At 58.2% G+C, this 15,853-nt stretch overlaps 1 protein-coding gene across 2 annotated transcripts; it reads right to left on the minus strand.

Moving 5' to 3' along the window:
- Positions 1-2,969: 2,969 nt before the first annotated feature.
- FDXR (ferredoxin reductase) lies at positions 2,970-13,893 on the minus strand. Of its 2 annotated transcripts, none has more exons than XM_063352354.1 (12): positions 13,781-13,893; positions 12,875-12,987; positions 11,668-11,763; positions 10,285-10,407; positions 9,604-9,717; positions 8,980-9,081; positions 7,535-7,642; positions 7,225-7,309; positions 6,371-6,570; positions 5,880-6,051; positions 5,228-5,401; positions 2,970-4,501 (listed from the first exon to the last, which is right to left on the minus strand). In XM_063352354.1, the coding sequence occupies exons 1-12, from the start codon at positions 13,824-13,826 to the stop codon at positions 4,371-4,373; spliced, it is 1,464 nt and encodes a 487-aa protein (XP_063208424.1). In that variant the 5' UTR covers positions 13,827-13,893; the 3' UTR covers positions 2,970-4,370. The 2 variants fall into 2 exon arrangements, with proteins under 2 accessions (XP_063208424.1, XP_063208425.1); XM_063352355.1 differs by lacking the exon at positions 13,781-13,893 and adding an exon at positions 13,080-13,466.
- Positions 13,894-15,853: the final 1,960 nt, after the last annotated feature.

Genomic DNA, 15,853 nt, shown 5'->3' on the forward strand with positions numbered 1-15,853 from the left:
AACCACACGGAGCTTGCCAGTATCGTGGCTCCCAGCAGTGACAAAAGCAACTGAGGTAGAAAGCAGAGCACGGAGAAAGGTGGGAGAGAGGCCATGGGGAGGGTGCTGGGCACAGTGCACGCACGGCACAGATCCGGCACAGCTCCGCTCCGCTGCCACCATGTCCCACCCTCACGGTAATTAAGGGAGCTAAAATAAACAGGGATGGCTTCATCCCTGCAGGGATAATTCCTCCTCCCGGGGTGGCATGTGCCTGCTGGGCTGCCCCGGAGGTTGGGGATGAGGCAGCCAAAGGCAGCAGGTTGGAAATGGAAATTTCCCAGGAAGGGAGGAAATCGCTTCCTCCTGGGGCATAACCAGCCCTCGCCCTCCAACAACTTTATTTGCTGCTGTCGTATCCCTAAATAGCTCCTCAAAGCAGCTGCTGGGACTTTACATCTCCTTCACCTCTGCTTCCCTCCCAGCCTCGGGAAAGGGGCTTCTGCAGCCCCAATTTCCAAAGCAATTTGCCCCCAAGCAAAGGGAAAACCCCCGGCCCCACGCAGCCATCCTGCAGCCGCTGCGGGGCCCCCGTGGCACCACTGCCCACCCCGGCACAGCCTCCCACCACGGGCAAGACTTCGGGGAGCACAGAGCCCCGTGAAGGCTGGGTCTCTAAGGCTGGGAGTGGAAACCACCAGCCTCTGGTGGGTCTGGAGCCGAGGATGCACTTGGGGTCCTTTCGGAGATGTTGTGCCAGGAGGGAAGCGGTTCCCTGGGCGCAGTGGGGCTGACAACCTGCTCCAGTGACCCCAGTGGTTGGTACCCCAACCCCAACCTGTTCGCCATCCCTGCCCGGGGCTGGATGGGGAGAGAAGAGCACAGGAGGTGTGAGATGTGCCCGGGAGAGCGAGTGGCGAGGGGAGGGTAGAGGCAGGGGCCGATGCTTGAGCTCAGCCAAAGCGCTGAAGTCAGCACTCTCCAGAGCCATCTGTTCCCGATGAAGCCCCGGCGCAGACGGACTCACCCCGGCTCCCAGCAGCGGATGCCGCAATTCGGTGATTCATGCGGCGAGGGGCTGGGGACGGCATAAAGTCGGACGCCGCCTCTGCAGCCGCGCTAACTCCGAGGACAGGGATGGAAAATTATCTATTAGCCATGCTGCTGAAAAGCTTTTTCACCTGTTTTTCTGATCGTGTGAGGGGGCTTCTAAATGGCAAGCACAGCTCTTCGCTGCTGGGCCAGAGACCTGACTCAAGCTGGTTTTCCCCTTATTCCAGAGCGCAGGTAACCTCCCGCTTCACAGGCTCTAAATGCTCATTTGAAAAGGCCAAGTTCAGCAAGCAGCCTATTAGCAAAGCCAGCGAGAGGCTCTGCACTTGTCTCCCAGGTGTAATTGGAAAACGCAGCATCAACGGGAGCTTCTGGAGTGTTTTAGACCTTTTTCTTCCCTGGATTACACCAAGCTGCCCGGCAGCCCATGCACGGCAGGAGCCCCGGGGCAGAGCAGAGCTGCACAGCTCTACAGACTGGGGAAACTGAGGAACAGCAGCGCAAAGCAGCGGCAGGAGGTTGCAAAGACCCGACCGTACAGCATTTACTCTGTGCAATCACCCCGCACCGTGATGGGATCTCTCTGCTCCGTGCCCAGCCCGGCCACCTTTGGGAGTGGCCCACAAGACACCAAGGAAAGTTGCAGGAAGGGAAGGGCACAGCCTTACCCGGCTGCTCTGGAGGCCATCCCTCACCAGATGCTGATCTCCAGCAGCTTTGTGCAGGCTCACTAAAGCTAAGCTGAGCTATAACTCATCCGAGCAGGGAAGTCCACATTAAGAGCTGGCAGCGACGACTTTCAGCTTTTCAGGCCCCCTTCCAACAGCAGACGGGTGTCACTCACGGCGTTGCCTTCCTGGCTCCTTTACCCACTGTGGAAAATGGCTTTAGAGCTGCTCCTCCGGCTGCTCGGGATAGTGGAGGGTGACAGGGTGGCTGTCCCGCTTGCCACCCCCTCAGACCACCACGGTGGGGACAATACCTGGAGTAAACACAAGGTTAATCATGCCTAAAAGCAGCAGCCGAGCGTGAAGGGGAGGTCAGAGCCCAGGCAGGCGGCTGGCGTGTTGCGGGCAGTGAGAGAGGGGTCACACACACCCCCAGCCCCGGGGTGCCAGGTCACCCCTCCAGCCCCTCTCTGCTCCCCGTTACCAGCCTCCCAGCGCCACCTAACGACACGGCAACCGGGGATAAGGACCTTCACGGGGAAGCCGGACACATCCCGGTCCCCGTAAAGAAGGATGGAGCGCACCAGCAGTGATGGGGAGGCAGTGGGACACCCGGCTTGGGGACGCAGGCAGCAGAGGAAGGGGGAGTTGGAGGTATTGAATAAGGATTTACATAATCGTAATGATCCTTCCTCTGCCCATGAGGCTCAGTCCTCCATCCCTGCCCTTCGCTGACCTTGATCATCCCATGGCTTTCCCACAGCCCAACATTAACCCCAGGGCCTTGGCCAAGTTCTGGGTTGAGCAGGGACACTGGGCTCAGTAAAGACAGGCGCTCCCCAAGCTGTTGCCACAGCCCAAACACTACCCTGAAGCATCACCGGTTTGGGAACAGCTCTTTGCCGTGCTCAGTGCAAGCACTGGGGCCTTGCCATGGCTACAAAAGCACCCAGACATCAACGCTCAAGGTGATGTAGAAGAAAACCCCGGGGACGAGCCAGCCCATCACCTCCCGATAGCTGCAGATTTGATGCAGCCACAACCACCCCTTCCCCGTCACATTTCTGGCTGGGCTAGCTTACAAAAACGGCTGCTCCCCGCCCTGAGCGCAACCCCCTCGCCTCCACACCCCCCTTCCCAAAGCGCTTATTCGCCTCCGAACCCAGAGCTGATGTAATCTCCCGCTCAAGAATTCAGCATTAGGACTGCATCAGCCTTGAGACGTAACGAGAGCCACATCACACAAGCAGCTGTTCGACAAAAGCTTTATTGCTCGTTTGCGTACGAGTTCCCAGTATCACATTTCCTGAGTTTCTTAATGAGCTGGCAAATGAGATTTAAATAGAAAAGGAAAGGGAAAAAGAGAAAAAAGAAGAAAAAAGAAAAAGAGAGAGAAGCCACGGATCTTCCTTCCCTAAGGTTGGACCAGAGATGGGTGGGGGTACGGTGCCTGGTGGGCAAGCCCTCTGCCATGGGAGAGGGTAACGCTTGAGCGCGGACCCGAGACAAACCGCTGGCTCCATTTACCTTCTGCCTCCACCACGGAGCCTAACTGACTTGTAACACACAGCCACCCGCAACTGCCATTGTCACCATTTACACAGGTCCCCCCCCGCGGGGGGACAGGGACAGCGTGGGTGGCAGGACGGCCAGGGGAAGGGGCCACGCTCACGCGGCCCCTGCACCCCGGATAAAGAGGAGATTATGGCTCACAGCTTGTAATCTGGCTTAAAACCTGACACCGTCACCACAGTCAATTTGGGCTAAAAGAAGCATTTAATAAGCTTCAAAAGACACAGGCCAAAAAAACCCCAAACCCCCAGTGAACGCAGGGAAAGGGCTCAAGGCATTGATTGCACCAGTCAGCGCTCACAGGTACCACGGAACACAGGATCCCTCGTGATCCTGAACAAGGCAGTTACACGCTTTTACCCCAATCCACCCCACCAGTTAGAACCCAGGCTCTGCCGGGGTTTAATCGTGGGAGGCAGAAAGCACAGCAGTGCCCTTGTCTGTTTGTTTAGAGCTCACAACACGCGGAGAGCGGCCGGTCCCTCCCTGCTCGAGAGGAGCTGCCTTGCCTTGGGACACGGCGTGGGAGACGCGGCGCTCGGCTGGCTGCTCCGGGATTAAGGCAGTCACAGACAAAGAAGCCAGACTCAAGCAGCGGGTCCAATTTGGCTTTCCTGGAAGAGTTTATTTAAAAAACAATTATTATTAAAAGAAGCCTGCTCGGGCACGAATGACAAGGCAATGAAGCCATTTGGCTTGAGGCTTAAAGGGAAGGCAGCAAGTCACAAGGAAGCTTCTCTCTGCGACTTGCCATGGGCAAAAGTGTCTGGCCAGGACTCCTGCGACATGCACATCTTCCCTCACCTGTACCGGCCAATTTGTTCATGCTCGAAGGACCCAAATCACAAGAATCACCCCCAGGAGTGGCAGCCGGCTGCGGAGACGTGGGGCCAGCCAGCAGCCTCAGATGGTTTGAGACATTCACCTTGGGAACCCAGAGTTTATCATTACTAGAGAGGCTCAAGTGTCACATGCCTCTCCAGAGTGGCCACCAGCCCCGGGCACAAGCCCTGTGCTCGCAGGCCCTGCCTGTAACCTTCTGGTGTCGCCCCAGGACAGTACCAGGCGGACCAGCGCCACATTCCCATCGCTGCTGCTTTAGTGACCGATCAGCCGCAGCATCTCCTGAGGATCCACTATCTTCTCTCGGGGTTTGCCAGCAGCTTTGCCTCTTGCCACTTCAGCAGCATCTATCTTCTCCCAGTCCGAGAAGGAAATGGGACGGACCCCTGGGGTGACAGCGAGAGACAGGAGAGAGGACTTAACCAAGTAAAACCAAGTTCAGCCTCACCTCCCCGTTAGCAGGGACCTGACGTGCCAGCAAACCCTGCCCTTTTCCGACACGGCGTCAGACTTCAGCTTCACAAAGGAATAATAATTTCTAACACCGCGAGGAGAGGGATGGCAGGTTCCAGTCGACTCTGATCAGTCAGACCTTTGCAAACTGTAACAACAGCGAGCCCGGCATCACCTTGGGGGACAAAACACTTCCAGTTCACTGTTAAGCCTCAGACAGTTAAGAGGCAAAACACACACACTTTAATGGAATGCCTTTAAACACAGCAACACCAAATTACTCTCCTGGGCATTTTAATCTTTCCCCCAATTTGCCCAGAAGGATTGCTAGGAAAAACCACTCAAGAGCAATAGCTCACTGCCTAGGCAGCTGACAGGGACATTTTACCCAAGGTCCGTGCTGCTTTTAATGGCCTTTCCCAGAACCCAGTCATTAAGCTTAGCAATGACAGCAAGTTTGAGGGAATTCAAGTCCTCCTCTCCCCGGGCTTCGGAGCAATGAAAACAGCAGCACAACGCGTTTCCATGGTTCAGACTCTGCTCCCAGAAGTGGCCAGCAGGACTCGCTGCCCCAGGATACCCAGATCCAGGAGGAGTTTGGCTGCATCACACCTGCACCCCGGCTGCTACAGCAGCTCACACACACCCCCACCACTGACCTCGGCTGCGCAGGATGCTCTCCACGGCCCCAAAGCCTTCTCTGGAGGTGGACACGTCCAGCGCGCCCACCTGGAGATCCTCCAGCACAGACTGGGCAGTGTCAAAGCTGTCATTCATGGTGGTGATGATCACGCCCGTGGGTCCTCTCTTCACCCACCCGCTGCAGTACAGACCTGCACGGGCACACAGCAGCCAGGCTTGGTCCAGCACGTGGCCATGGACCCTCCTGGCTCAAGTCCTTGCCCTGTCCCTGAGTGTCACATCAAGTTGCGGGCAGTGGAAGAACCCACCCCTGCAGTGGGAACAGAGTGCGACCCTTCTATGGTGCTGTCACAGGAATTTGTGTACCTGCAGATCGGCACTAAGCGGCCATATGGGCTGTATCGCTTCAGTAATAGACTCCAAGGACCAGTAAAACCACCATAAGCTTCAGCGCTGATTGCTGCAAAACCAGACACCCCTAATGCGAGCTGGGGACAGGCCAGGTCTTAATGTCTGACAGGCAGCTCGTTTATTCAGTTTCCACTCTCTGACAAGGCGTGCGACTGCCTTGTATCAGCGCCCTTGGTGACCAGAGTTTCCCATTCCAATGTCCCCAACCCACCAGCTGCGCTTGACACACATCCCACAGATATCCCTGTGGATACAGACCTGGAACACCCTCCACTCTGCCCGAGCTGTTGGGGATAATGCCGCGCTGGGTGTCAAAGGGTACTGCTGGGTCCAGTGGCAGGCTCCGGTAGCCAATGCTGCTGAGCACCAGCCCGCACTCCAGCTCCTCCACATCTCCAGTTGCGACGGCTTTGGCGGAGTCACCCGAACCCTGAGAGAGGGAGGAAGAGGCTGCTGACCACCAGACAGTCACCAGATGCAAAGCAGCAGCCTCCTCTGGTCCCCTTTGGCATCCTTGATCCCTGGGTATTCCCTAAAGGCCTTTCTGCAGCAGCATGGCAAGAGCTCCCTTTAGACGGGGAAAGGCTCTTGTCAGCGCCACCACCTTCCCCGAGAGCCTGCCAGTGGCTGCTCCAACCAGCCAGGGAACACAAAGCTGTCTTTGGAGAGATTCCCAAGGGCTGCAGGGCATCCTGCTCCATCCCTGCAGCCCTGCTAGGGCCATACCACCAGCCCCCACAAGCCCATACCTCCAGGCGGGTCAGGGCCATGCGGATGCCCCTTGCCCGCCTCCCGTCAGCGGTGGGCAGCACCTCCTGGGGGCTGCGCTGGAACTTCAGCCCCCATTCCCGGGGGGCTGCTGCCTGTGCCTCCAGCGTCTTCTCCCCAGGCTTCTCCAGGGCTGTTTTGATCATCAGCTCAGTCAGTCGCTTCCTGGGCCTGGGGGCATCTAGGAAGAAAGAGGGAGCTTTAGGGCAGCAACCGCAGCAGAAGCCCCCCAGGACACAGCACAGAGCCGAGAACGCATCAAGGCAGTTTCAGCGGTATGTGAGTGTCCATTTAGAGTTTGTCACGCCGATGGGAGTCCAACGCCATTGAGATGACAAACTGCAAGTCAAAGTGACCAGGAGAGCTCCTGAGGCTTGAGGCCAGTGGGACACACAAATCAAAGCCTGCGATTTTGCTGTCTTGCGGGTGCTCGGAGGCAGCAGCCTGTGGAGAAGAGCAAGTCTCTGGACACCCTTGAACTCAGTGTTTTCTTTTTAGCTCTGCAGGAAGCTCTTAAACCAACAGCCTTGGGATCTCTCCTGCAAGGTTCCCCCAGCCCTCCTGAACCTCCTGCCCTCATCACTCAGAGCGTAAGCATCACTCCCAAGCAGCAAACTGGCTGCACAAACAGAGACATAGTCTGTTCCCTTGTCTTTGTGGCCTCTTAGCACTCTGAGGACAAGCCACACCATCCTCACCTGGCTTTCACATGCCATGCATTAGGGACGGGGCAAGAGCTTCTCTAATGCGCATTCTGAGCATCTCCAGATCACTTCTGGATGCTTGCCTGTCAAGGTGAGTCCGCGTCCGGAGCAGCACGGCACAATTCCCTCACCTTTAACCGCATTTTCGAGGCCCGTGAAGTCAGCAGGGTTCAGGACAGGCCTGGCACCAGGCAGGTTTATCATCTCCCGCAGCTCCTGGGAATTGCAGGCAGGAAGATGTTACCTCCAGCACAGAGAGGTAATCCAATGGCCCCGGGCCCCCTTCCCCAGCAGTCCAGGCTAGGAGCCAGCAAATGGGTATAGAAAGGAGGGCACCCGAGTTTCCCATCCATCCCTAGACCATCTCTGTCCACCAGGGATGCGCAGCCCCGGGGCTCAGCGCTGGGAAACACAGCTGCCCTCCAGCACCCCCAGCCTCACCTTGATTGTGAAAGCAACTTGGAGAGGTCCCCTCCTCCCAACCAGCCAGACGCGCTTCACCTTGCTGCAGGCAAGAGCTGCCAGGGAGCCGTCAGTGATGTCTGTCTTCTGCAAGACAGAGACAGGAGAGTGGGACGAGGGCAGATCTGGAGGGAGCTGAGGGGAAGGCACAGCCTCTGAAGGTGAAACATCAGCAGAAAAGCAGGCTGTGCAGGCAGAGAGCCTGGGCGGGGATGGAAAACAAGTCATCTCCCTTTGCACAGAGCTATTTGCACAGCTGGTCCCTCATCACTGAATGTACTTTCCGAGGCCATAACGCACTAGAGGTAACGAGCCAGCACCCCGTGAGATTGTCTCAGGGGATCCACCCCAGCAGGTTAACCTTGGGGCTAACGGAGCAAAGCTGTCCAGTGATCTCGCTTTTGGGGTGCCTGGAGGGTGATCTCGCTGTTGGGTGACTTCCCTGCTCAGGATATACAGGCATTTGGGTGAAACCCACTGCAAACCACAGCTCAAATCACTTCCTCCCCACCCCAGGCAGCTACAAGCGCTGCCAGGGCTCAACCGACGGTTGGCGTCTCACAGCAACGCCACGCTCTGTTTCAATCATGTGCACGTATCTAGATCACAAGGAGATCTTTTCCAGAGAAGACACGATGGGAGGGACACCAGGTAACCAGGATAAAACATTCCAGACCAATATTCGTAACAGAAAACTGCCTGCATATGCTGGCACTCATTCCCAGTGCCCCGTCCTTCACAGCACTGCTTCCCAGCTGGCTTTAGCCACTGGCTGGCAGTGCCTCCAAGTTGGTTGGGGTTTTTTTTAAATTTAATTTAGATATTAATACAGGAAGTTGTTGCACAGCTGTAACAAACATCATGGCAATTCTCCAGGAAGGAGAGCCTTTGCTGCCAACATCTGGGACAGCAGCTGTACGGAGCAGCTGGTGCTCACCAGCTCCCAGCTGTCTACAGGGGGGCACGGCAGTGGGAGGAGAGGTCCCCCAGCTTGTACCAGCCACCAGTATGCCCAGTTCTCCCAGCAGGAACCAAGCTGCCACCCTCAGCTGCAGTAGAAAAAAAACCAGAAAATCCCAACAGGAGAAGCTTCTAGTTTGGTGGTGAAAAAGGGTGAGCATTTCCTCCTTTGCTTCTCAGGAAAGGAAGGGATGAAGCTCAACTGCCAATATTTTGGGTACCAGCACAGCAATCCAGAGGGCTCTGCAGTGTTACTCAAGGCACATCTGCAGCTGCGGATCACTCCCCATGGACTGTGAATCCATAGGGTGCACCCAAGGGGCAACAGCCTTCCCTGGGGAAAGATTCCAAAGACAGGAGCGTCTGAGGTTTTGCTGAGATGGGCAGGAGCCAGCACCCACCCAGCAGGGAGCGAATTTGGGCCCCAGGCTGCCTTCGCAGCATGGAGCACCCCCATGACTCACCCTAAGGAGACTCAGTGGGGACAGGAGGATCCGGGCGATATCCAGTGCCACATTGCCATGACCCAGAATCAGTGCTGTCTCGCAGCTCAGGTCAGGCTTCAGCTGCAGGGAAAGAAAGACCTGCCCGTTAGCAAATCCACCTGACCTCCATGATGTTCACCCCCTCGGACCTGCTCCTACAACCCAAATTCACTTCCGCCCCTCTTTTCCCCCAAAAGAGGTGATGCAGATGGGGAAACTTCACACCAGCCTCCACCCCAAGCAGACACACCACACTTCACACCAGCCTCCACCCCAGCCGATCCCTCTCCCCTTCTTCCTGCGATGACATCTCTGGGGGAAGGAGCTGTTTTGTCCAAAAAACCTTTTCAGGCCAAAGCAGAGCACCACTCCCCCCAGGTTCCCATCTGGCCCGTCCAAAACGTGCTGCCAACCTACAGAGCCGGCTAATCCGCTCTCCCTGATGTGCAAATTGTTCACATTTCTACCATCTAAGAAGGATTTAATGTGGTGCCTGCTAATCTTTTCCAATTGCAGGCCTTTCAGGACTTAATCTGGAGCTGAATGCCTGTGTTTGGATGCAGGACGGGGAGGAAGGGCAGGGAAACACACGGCTGTACTCACATCCCGGTTCTCGGGCAGCCCGTTGTACCAGCCCACGAACTCTCGGGCCGAATAAACGCCGGAGAGGTTCTCCCCTGGGATCCCCAGGACCCGGTTATCTTCAGCACCGTAACTCTGAGGAAGGAGCAGACACGGTCAGAGGTGTCACTGCATGCAGGGTTTGAGACCAAAACACAAATCTCCCACCTGCTGCCAGGGACCCTGCATGGCTGCCAACCCTTCCCGAGGGTCGGGATACCCAACGGAGGGGTTAAACACAGCCTGAGCACAGGGGCTTCATCCACCCCACCCCCCTGGGCTCCAGAGCCAAACTTGACCTCCCTGGGCCAAGGCAGAGCACGACAAACTGAGGAGCGAACAGGAGGGACAAATCCGTGTCAGGCTGAAGTAGGTATTGGCCATCACAGGGAAGAGGTTCCTCAAGCGCTGCCCTTTGCAGCGGGGTTTCAGAGAGCTGCATTTGATGCCATGCACTAACACAGGCTCTCTGCAAAGCTTTGGACAAGCCTCGTAGCATCTAAGCTATCTCAAGGCTGGGAAGAGTTTACCACGGTAATAAGGCACCCAGAAACGCCTCAGCCAAACCCTCTTCCCGAGATCCCAGTGGGGAATAGCTCTGTAGACCTTCCCCATGACTTCTAGGGAGCTAAGGCAGCCCTGGCTCCGGGGCACGGTACCCACCAGCACCACGGCGTGGTAAGCCTGCCGCAGCTCTGCCACCGTGACGTCCCTCCCCACGGTGACATTTCCGTAGTAGGCGCAGCGCTCCGAGCGCGCCGTCTGCGTGAAGGCGTTGATCACGTTCTGCCGAGATCAAACAAGCACCGGGGAGTTACGTCCGAGCCACAGCCGGGGCCAAGGCCCGCTGCTGACATCTCCCGGCCCCCCCAGCCTTGAGATGCTTCTCCCCCTCTCTGAGTCAGTTATTCCAAGATTCTTATCTATCAACAGCCACAGATCATTCACGGGGAGACAAGCACAGCTGTGACTTGGCACTCTTTCCACCACCCCTTGTAGAAAGGAAGATCCATCTTTTGCACCCACCTGGGGAGGGCAGGACCCTTTCAATACCTTCAGACCCTCCGCATAAACCCTGCTGTAGGCGAAAACTTCCCAAAGGTGAGGTTTCCAAGAGAGTCCCACTGAACAACCCCTTCCATCAAGCGTGCTGCCTGCCGGACCCCCTCTGCCAGCCTCTCATCTCAACCCTTCCTGAAACCCACTTCACCCAGAGAGAACACAGGGCAGGACGGTGCCCAAAGTCTTTTTTTAGTGAGCTATCGGGGCTACACAGCAAAACAACCACTTCTTCCCCTACAGCTCCGGCCGGACTCAGCCTGGTAACGGGATGTACTGCAGACACTGCCCCAAACTCACATCCGTTACATCCACTCCTCATCTCTCAGCTCAAAGGGATCCAGGCGTTTTGGTCTGACGATCTCCAGGGATTAAAGGAAACCATTGGAAGATATTGCTGTGTTTGGACCTCCTGTGTCCTACCACTCCAACCACCTCCACCCCGGCTCAGACATGGCAGACACCCCGGGTACAACTCACACCCACTGTGAGGCAAGGCAAAACGGTTGATTTCAAAGAGCTCCTTGGTTCAACTTCTCCTTGCCCCGGTGTGCACCTACAGTCCAACTCCATCACCCCTAACAGCAGATCTGTGTATTCCCAGGCACCCAGAACGAGTGCGGACTGAGCAAACAGCGACTGCAGCGAGAGGGCAAGATCCTGATGGCATAAAGTTCTCTAGTACAAAGAAACCCATCCGTGATCCTTGGTCTCGCTCGAGGCCAAGCTGACCAGCACCCACAGCAGCACTGCCCCTGCTTTTGACCCGCTGTCCAGAGCCTTAATGCCAGATGTCCCATATCACCCGGCCACGGCCCTGCTGAGTCTTGGCACAGACAAGGAGGAGATCTGGACCTCTCCAGTGTGACAGCTCCACACCACAGTGAGCCTTGAGGCACCATGAAGGACGGCGACTGCCTCGCCTGCACCCACCACCATCACCGTGTTCAACCGTACACGCGAGGCCAGGGGGAAGCCAGCACCAACCTTCACCTCGGGGTGGTCGGGGGCCACCCCAAAACGGACAAGCCCGAAGGGAACAGGCAGCTTCTCATAGATGTCCACTTGGGCCCCGCCATGGTGCTGCAGGAGAAGGAAGTCACGGTTAAGGGACAGGGACAGAAAGGCCACACGAGCCCAGCAGCTCAGGAGGGACACGCGTCGCTCGCCTGCTGGTGGGGGAAATACGGGGCAGGAGGGAGGGCTGCATCAAGTCCCTTAAGTCAGAAACAGCCTCTTCCGTGCACAGGATGATGCTGTACCTGTTACTGCCAGCTCAGATCGCAAGGTGCAGCAGAGAACATGACCCCAACCATCATCAAGCACATCTCACGGGGGGCTCCATCCTATCCCATACCTGGGGGGCTGACGGAAGAGGTGCCACGCTGGCTGGGAAGCACCCAGCGCAGCACCCTGGGTGCTGATGGAGCCCCCAGGCCATCTGCCAGCCCCTGGCAGAGATGCCCATGCCCGGAGATTCCCCTGAGCTGAGTCACCTCAGGGTCGGAGCTTTTAGACAGTCGTTTTGCTGCAAGGCTTTTGTTATCGTGTGTTTTGAGTCAGCCTCTTCCCAGAGATTAAGCAGCCCTGAAATTTGTCCCTGAGGCTTAGTAACAGCTATTTTCCAACACGTATCGGAAAACAACACAGCACAGTTTAATGACGGGGTTAAGCCGCTGCATCTCTGGTCAGTGCCAGCAGCTCAGTTCCGTGCTCGGGTCTCATTTCCCCACAGAGACCTGACCACCCAAAGCACTAATGTTTACAGACACCGGGTAAAGGATCACCCCTGTGCCTTAATTCAGCTGGGGGAGGCAGGAGAGCAGGTTCCGCGCATTCCCTTTAACGTGTGGTTCATGTCATCCTGGTCGGGTGACAACAGCTCGGCGCGAGGCAGATCCCTGCTGCTAAATTAATTCCAGCAAAATCACTTGTGCTGAACCTGGGTCTGGCCTGGATGGCCCAGGGGCAGGGCAGGGACGGGGGCAGCAGTGCCCACCCCAGGCGAAGGGGACCAAGACTCTGTGAGGCCAGAGCTGCCCCAAGCAGCCCCCCAACAAGAGAAACATGGCTGGAGCGGGGCAGGGAGCCCCCAGACCCACTCCCCAACCCTTTTTGAGCCAGGCAGCATGGAGACGCCCCCCTCTGCAGGCGTTTCCCTACCCTCATCCATCGCCAAAGCCCACCCTGGTACCTTGAGGATGTGCTGAGCCGTGTAAAAGCCCGCGGGCCCACTGCCCACCACGCAGACACGAGGAGCCGGGCCGCAGGAGGAGGAGGACGACGACGACAGCCACCGCTTGAAACCTGGAGGTATGAAGGACACAGAGGCCGTGATGGCACCTGAGGTGCCCACTCCCAGGCCCGGCCACAGCCCTTCCCTCCAGCCCGGCACCCACCCAGAGGGGCTCGTCCCCCCGCACTGGCCATGGCGCCCAGCCGGGCGATGGAGGAGGGACGGGGTTTATGTACCCAGCCAAGGCCGGCAGCCCCCGCGCTCGGCCAAGCCCACGGCCTTGGCGCGTACAGCTGGAACGGGACGGGGACGGTGGGGCTGTCAACCGCCTCGGAGAAGGGCGCCAGAAGGCACTGCAACGGAGACCCCCCCGGCCACACGCACCGGGGGGCTCCAGTCCCAGCCCGAGGGGCGGGGGGTCCCCAGCACGGTCTGAACCCCGGTCCTGCGTCCCTCAGTCCCCCAAGGCTGCAGTACGGGACTACGAGGCACGGCTCCTGCAGCCCCGGTTCCCCCAGTCCCGGTTTCCCCCGGTTCTCCCGGTCCCAGCTCCCCCCGCAGCCCCAGTTCCCCCCGGTTCTCCCGGTCCCAGCTCCCCCAGTCCCGGTTTCCTCCGCAGCCCCGGTTACCCCGGGCCCGGTTCCCCTCCGCAGCCCTTCAGGCCCGGAGCCCCGGTTCCCACGCTTCTCCCGGTCCCAGCTCCCCCCGCAGCTCCTGTTCCCCCGGGGCCCAGAGCTCCGGTTCCCCCCCAGCCCTGCGGGCCCGGAGCCCCGGTTCCCCCCGGACGCCCCGGTCCCGGGACACGACACGACCCCCCCCCCCGGTGCCGGTGTCCCCGTGACGCCGCGGGGCCCCACCCCTCACCGCGCGGGACGACACCACCCCTCCAGCACGCGCCGCCCGGTGCCATCCCGGCGGCCGCCGCCGGAGCCCCGCCCCTCCTCCCCGGCCACCAATTGAGAGGCGGGAGAGCGCCACGCTCGGCATAACCCCGCCCCCACGGCGCCGCGTAGCCCCGCCTCCACTCCTGTAGCCAATAGCGACGTGCGGTTGCGATCACGCTACCCGGAAACGCGCGGTACCATAGAGAGGTACGGCGGGAGGGAGAGGCCACTTCGCGGCCGCCCGCGCCGCCGGTCTCTATGGCAAGGCCTCCGCTGTACCCTGCCTGCCCGGGGCTCCCCGCACAGGCTCCATCCCTGCGCCCGCTAATTGCCCGCGCCCCTTTATTGCCAAGAGCGATTAACTGCAGGGGTCTCCCGGGGGAAACAGAAGCTCAGACTGATTTTTACCAACCCCCTGTGCAGCCGTTTGCCCCTCGCCAGGAGAAACCTGCAGCATCCCCTCAGTAAAGGATAAAACATTAATTCCAGAGGCAGCGGATATAAATACTGCTCCTGCCCCACGCCTCCCACCGTCCCTGCTTAATTATCTCCTTAATCCCCATCACTCTGCTCATCTCAAATGCAACTACTCACACCTCCTGCACAGGAGCACCCCATCTCGCTTCATGACCCTGCACCATACACCAGGCAGGGAAATCATCCCAGCGCGCCCAGGAGATGTTTAAGGGTTGTACAGATGCCAGAGCATGCAGGCGAGCGCTAACGGGGCTTTTTAAAAGCAATTAAAACCAAGAGGAGTTTACCCGCTAGAAGCTGATTTTAATAAGGGTCATAAAACCCAGACGCTCTCTTGCACGGTCTTGAAAATTGGTTCATGGCTCTCTGCAAAGGCATGCTGAGAACGGCAGCTGGCCATATGCCTCCGTCGGCACCCGCTCCTCCAGGGCGTTTGCGGCCAGGACCAGGATTTCTGATGGCTTTAAAGCCTGTGCCCGTGCTCCGAGTCCCCAGCCTTAGCGCAACACGGCCATTGCCGTGCCATCACCCGGAGAGGCGAGGCTGGAGGTCACGTTCCAAATACCAGCAGTGATACCCCCCCGCAAAAAGAGCTGAGTTTAAATTTGGGGCATCACCTGAGGCAGAAATTTGAGGGGTGAGGAGGGGTGGAGTGTCTGAGCGCAGGTCAGAAATCTCCCTTTCCCCCCGAAATCTCCCTTTTCCCCCAAAATCTCCCTTTCCCCCATTAACCTCTGCTGAGGTTATATTTCTGACGGGAAATGACTCGCATATTTCCCAAATCCCAAGTCGCCTCCCGCTGGCTGCGGGGCCTGCGAGCCCTTGCCTTTAGATGTCACTGCGCTAAACAACATCCAGGCAACCCCGGCACGGAAAGGGCTGTTCCTCCCCCAACGCTTTAGAAACATTTTGGGACCGTTCTCTTTGCAACAGGGGGAGGAGGAAGAGCATTTTTGTGCCCACCCCGCTCCCTCCAAGCGGGGACACGTGAGGCTGAGATGACCCCCTCTGAACCAAAAGCCCCGCTAATGCACCCTCACACCCCCCCTTTGCTGCAGCCCCATTAATTTGGCACATTTAGCAAAATTTAGCTATGATGCTCAATTAAGAAACTAATCACGGGGGCAGGAAGGGCAGCTCTGGGGAGGGTCCCTACCGCCCTCAAGCCTCGGGTGACCCCAGGACCACTTGGACCGTTTAGCCCAGCCGCCCTCCCCCAGCTTTCCCCCCACCCACAGACCCAGCGTAACCCACGCTCAAAGGGCGAGGATTTGCCCTTTGGATGTTTCACAATGTCCCGGATCGATAAACCCGCATGGGGCCAGTTAGAGGTGACACAGCGATGCCACCAGCCCAGGCCATCAGCATCCCCCGGGCCCAGGATAAACCAGTAATTCCCTATTTCTGATGCTAAAGGGGTAACACCGGACGGATCCAGGGCCGGCTTTCCCTGCCCCCAAGTCTGGATCTGCTGCACAGGGACACACCGTGGCCATCCCGGCTCCAGCCCCACGTCGCAGTGGCCACACAGGGACCCTTCTCCAGTGGGTCTGAGGATGTCCCCACACTTGGTGAA

The sequence above is a fragment of the Chroicocephalus ridibundus genome, chromosome 14, assembly GCF_963924245.1.
Source record: "Chroicocephalus ridibundus chromosome 14, bChrRid1.1, whole genome shotgun sequence".
Taxonomy (NCBI): Eukaryota; Metazoa; Chordata; class Aves; order Charadriiformes; family Laridae; genus Chroicocephalus; species Chroicocephalus ridibundus.

What these genes read in the sequence shown, in the direction of transcription:
- FDXR (XM_063352354.1), bottom strand. Translation starts at nt 13,826, where the DNA reads ATGGCACCGGGCGGCGCGTGCTGGAGGGGTGGTGTCGTCCCGCGCG. An exon ending in TGGCCCTGACCCGCCTGGAG is followed by an intron (nt 6,052 to 6,370) that starts GTATGGGCTTGT and finishes TCCCTCTCTCAG; the next exon opens with GGTTCGGGTGACTCCGCCAA. An exon ending in CAGAGTGGAGGGTGTTCCAG is followed by an intron (nt 5,402 to 5,879) that starts GTCTGTATCCAC and finishes GTGCCCGTGCAG; the next exon opens with GTCTGTACTGCAGCGGGTGG.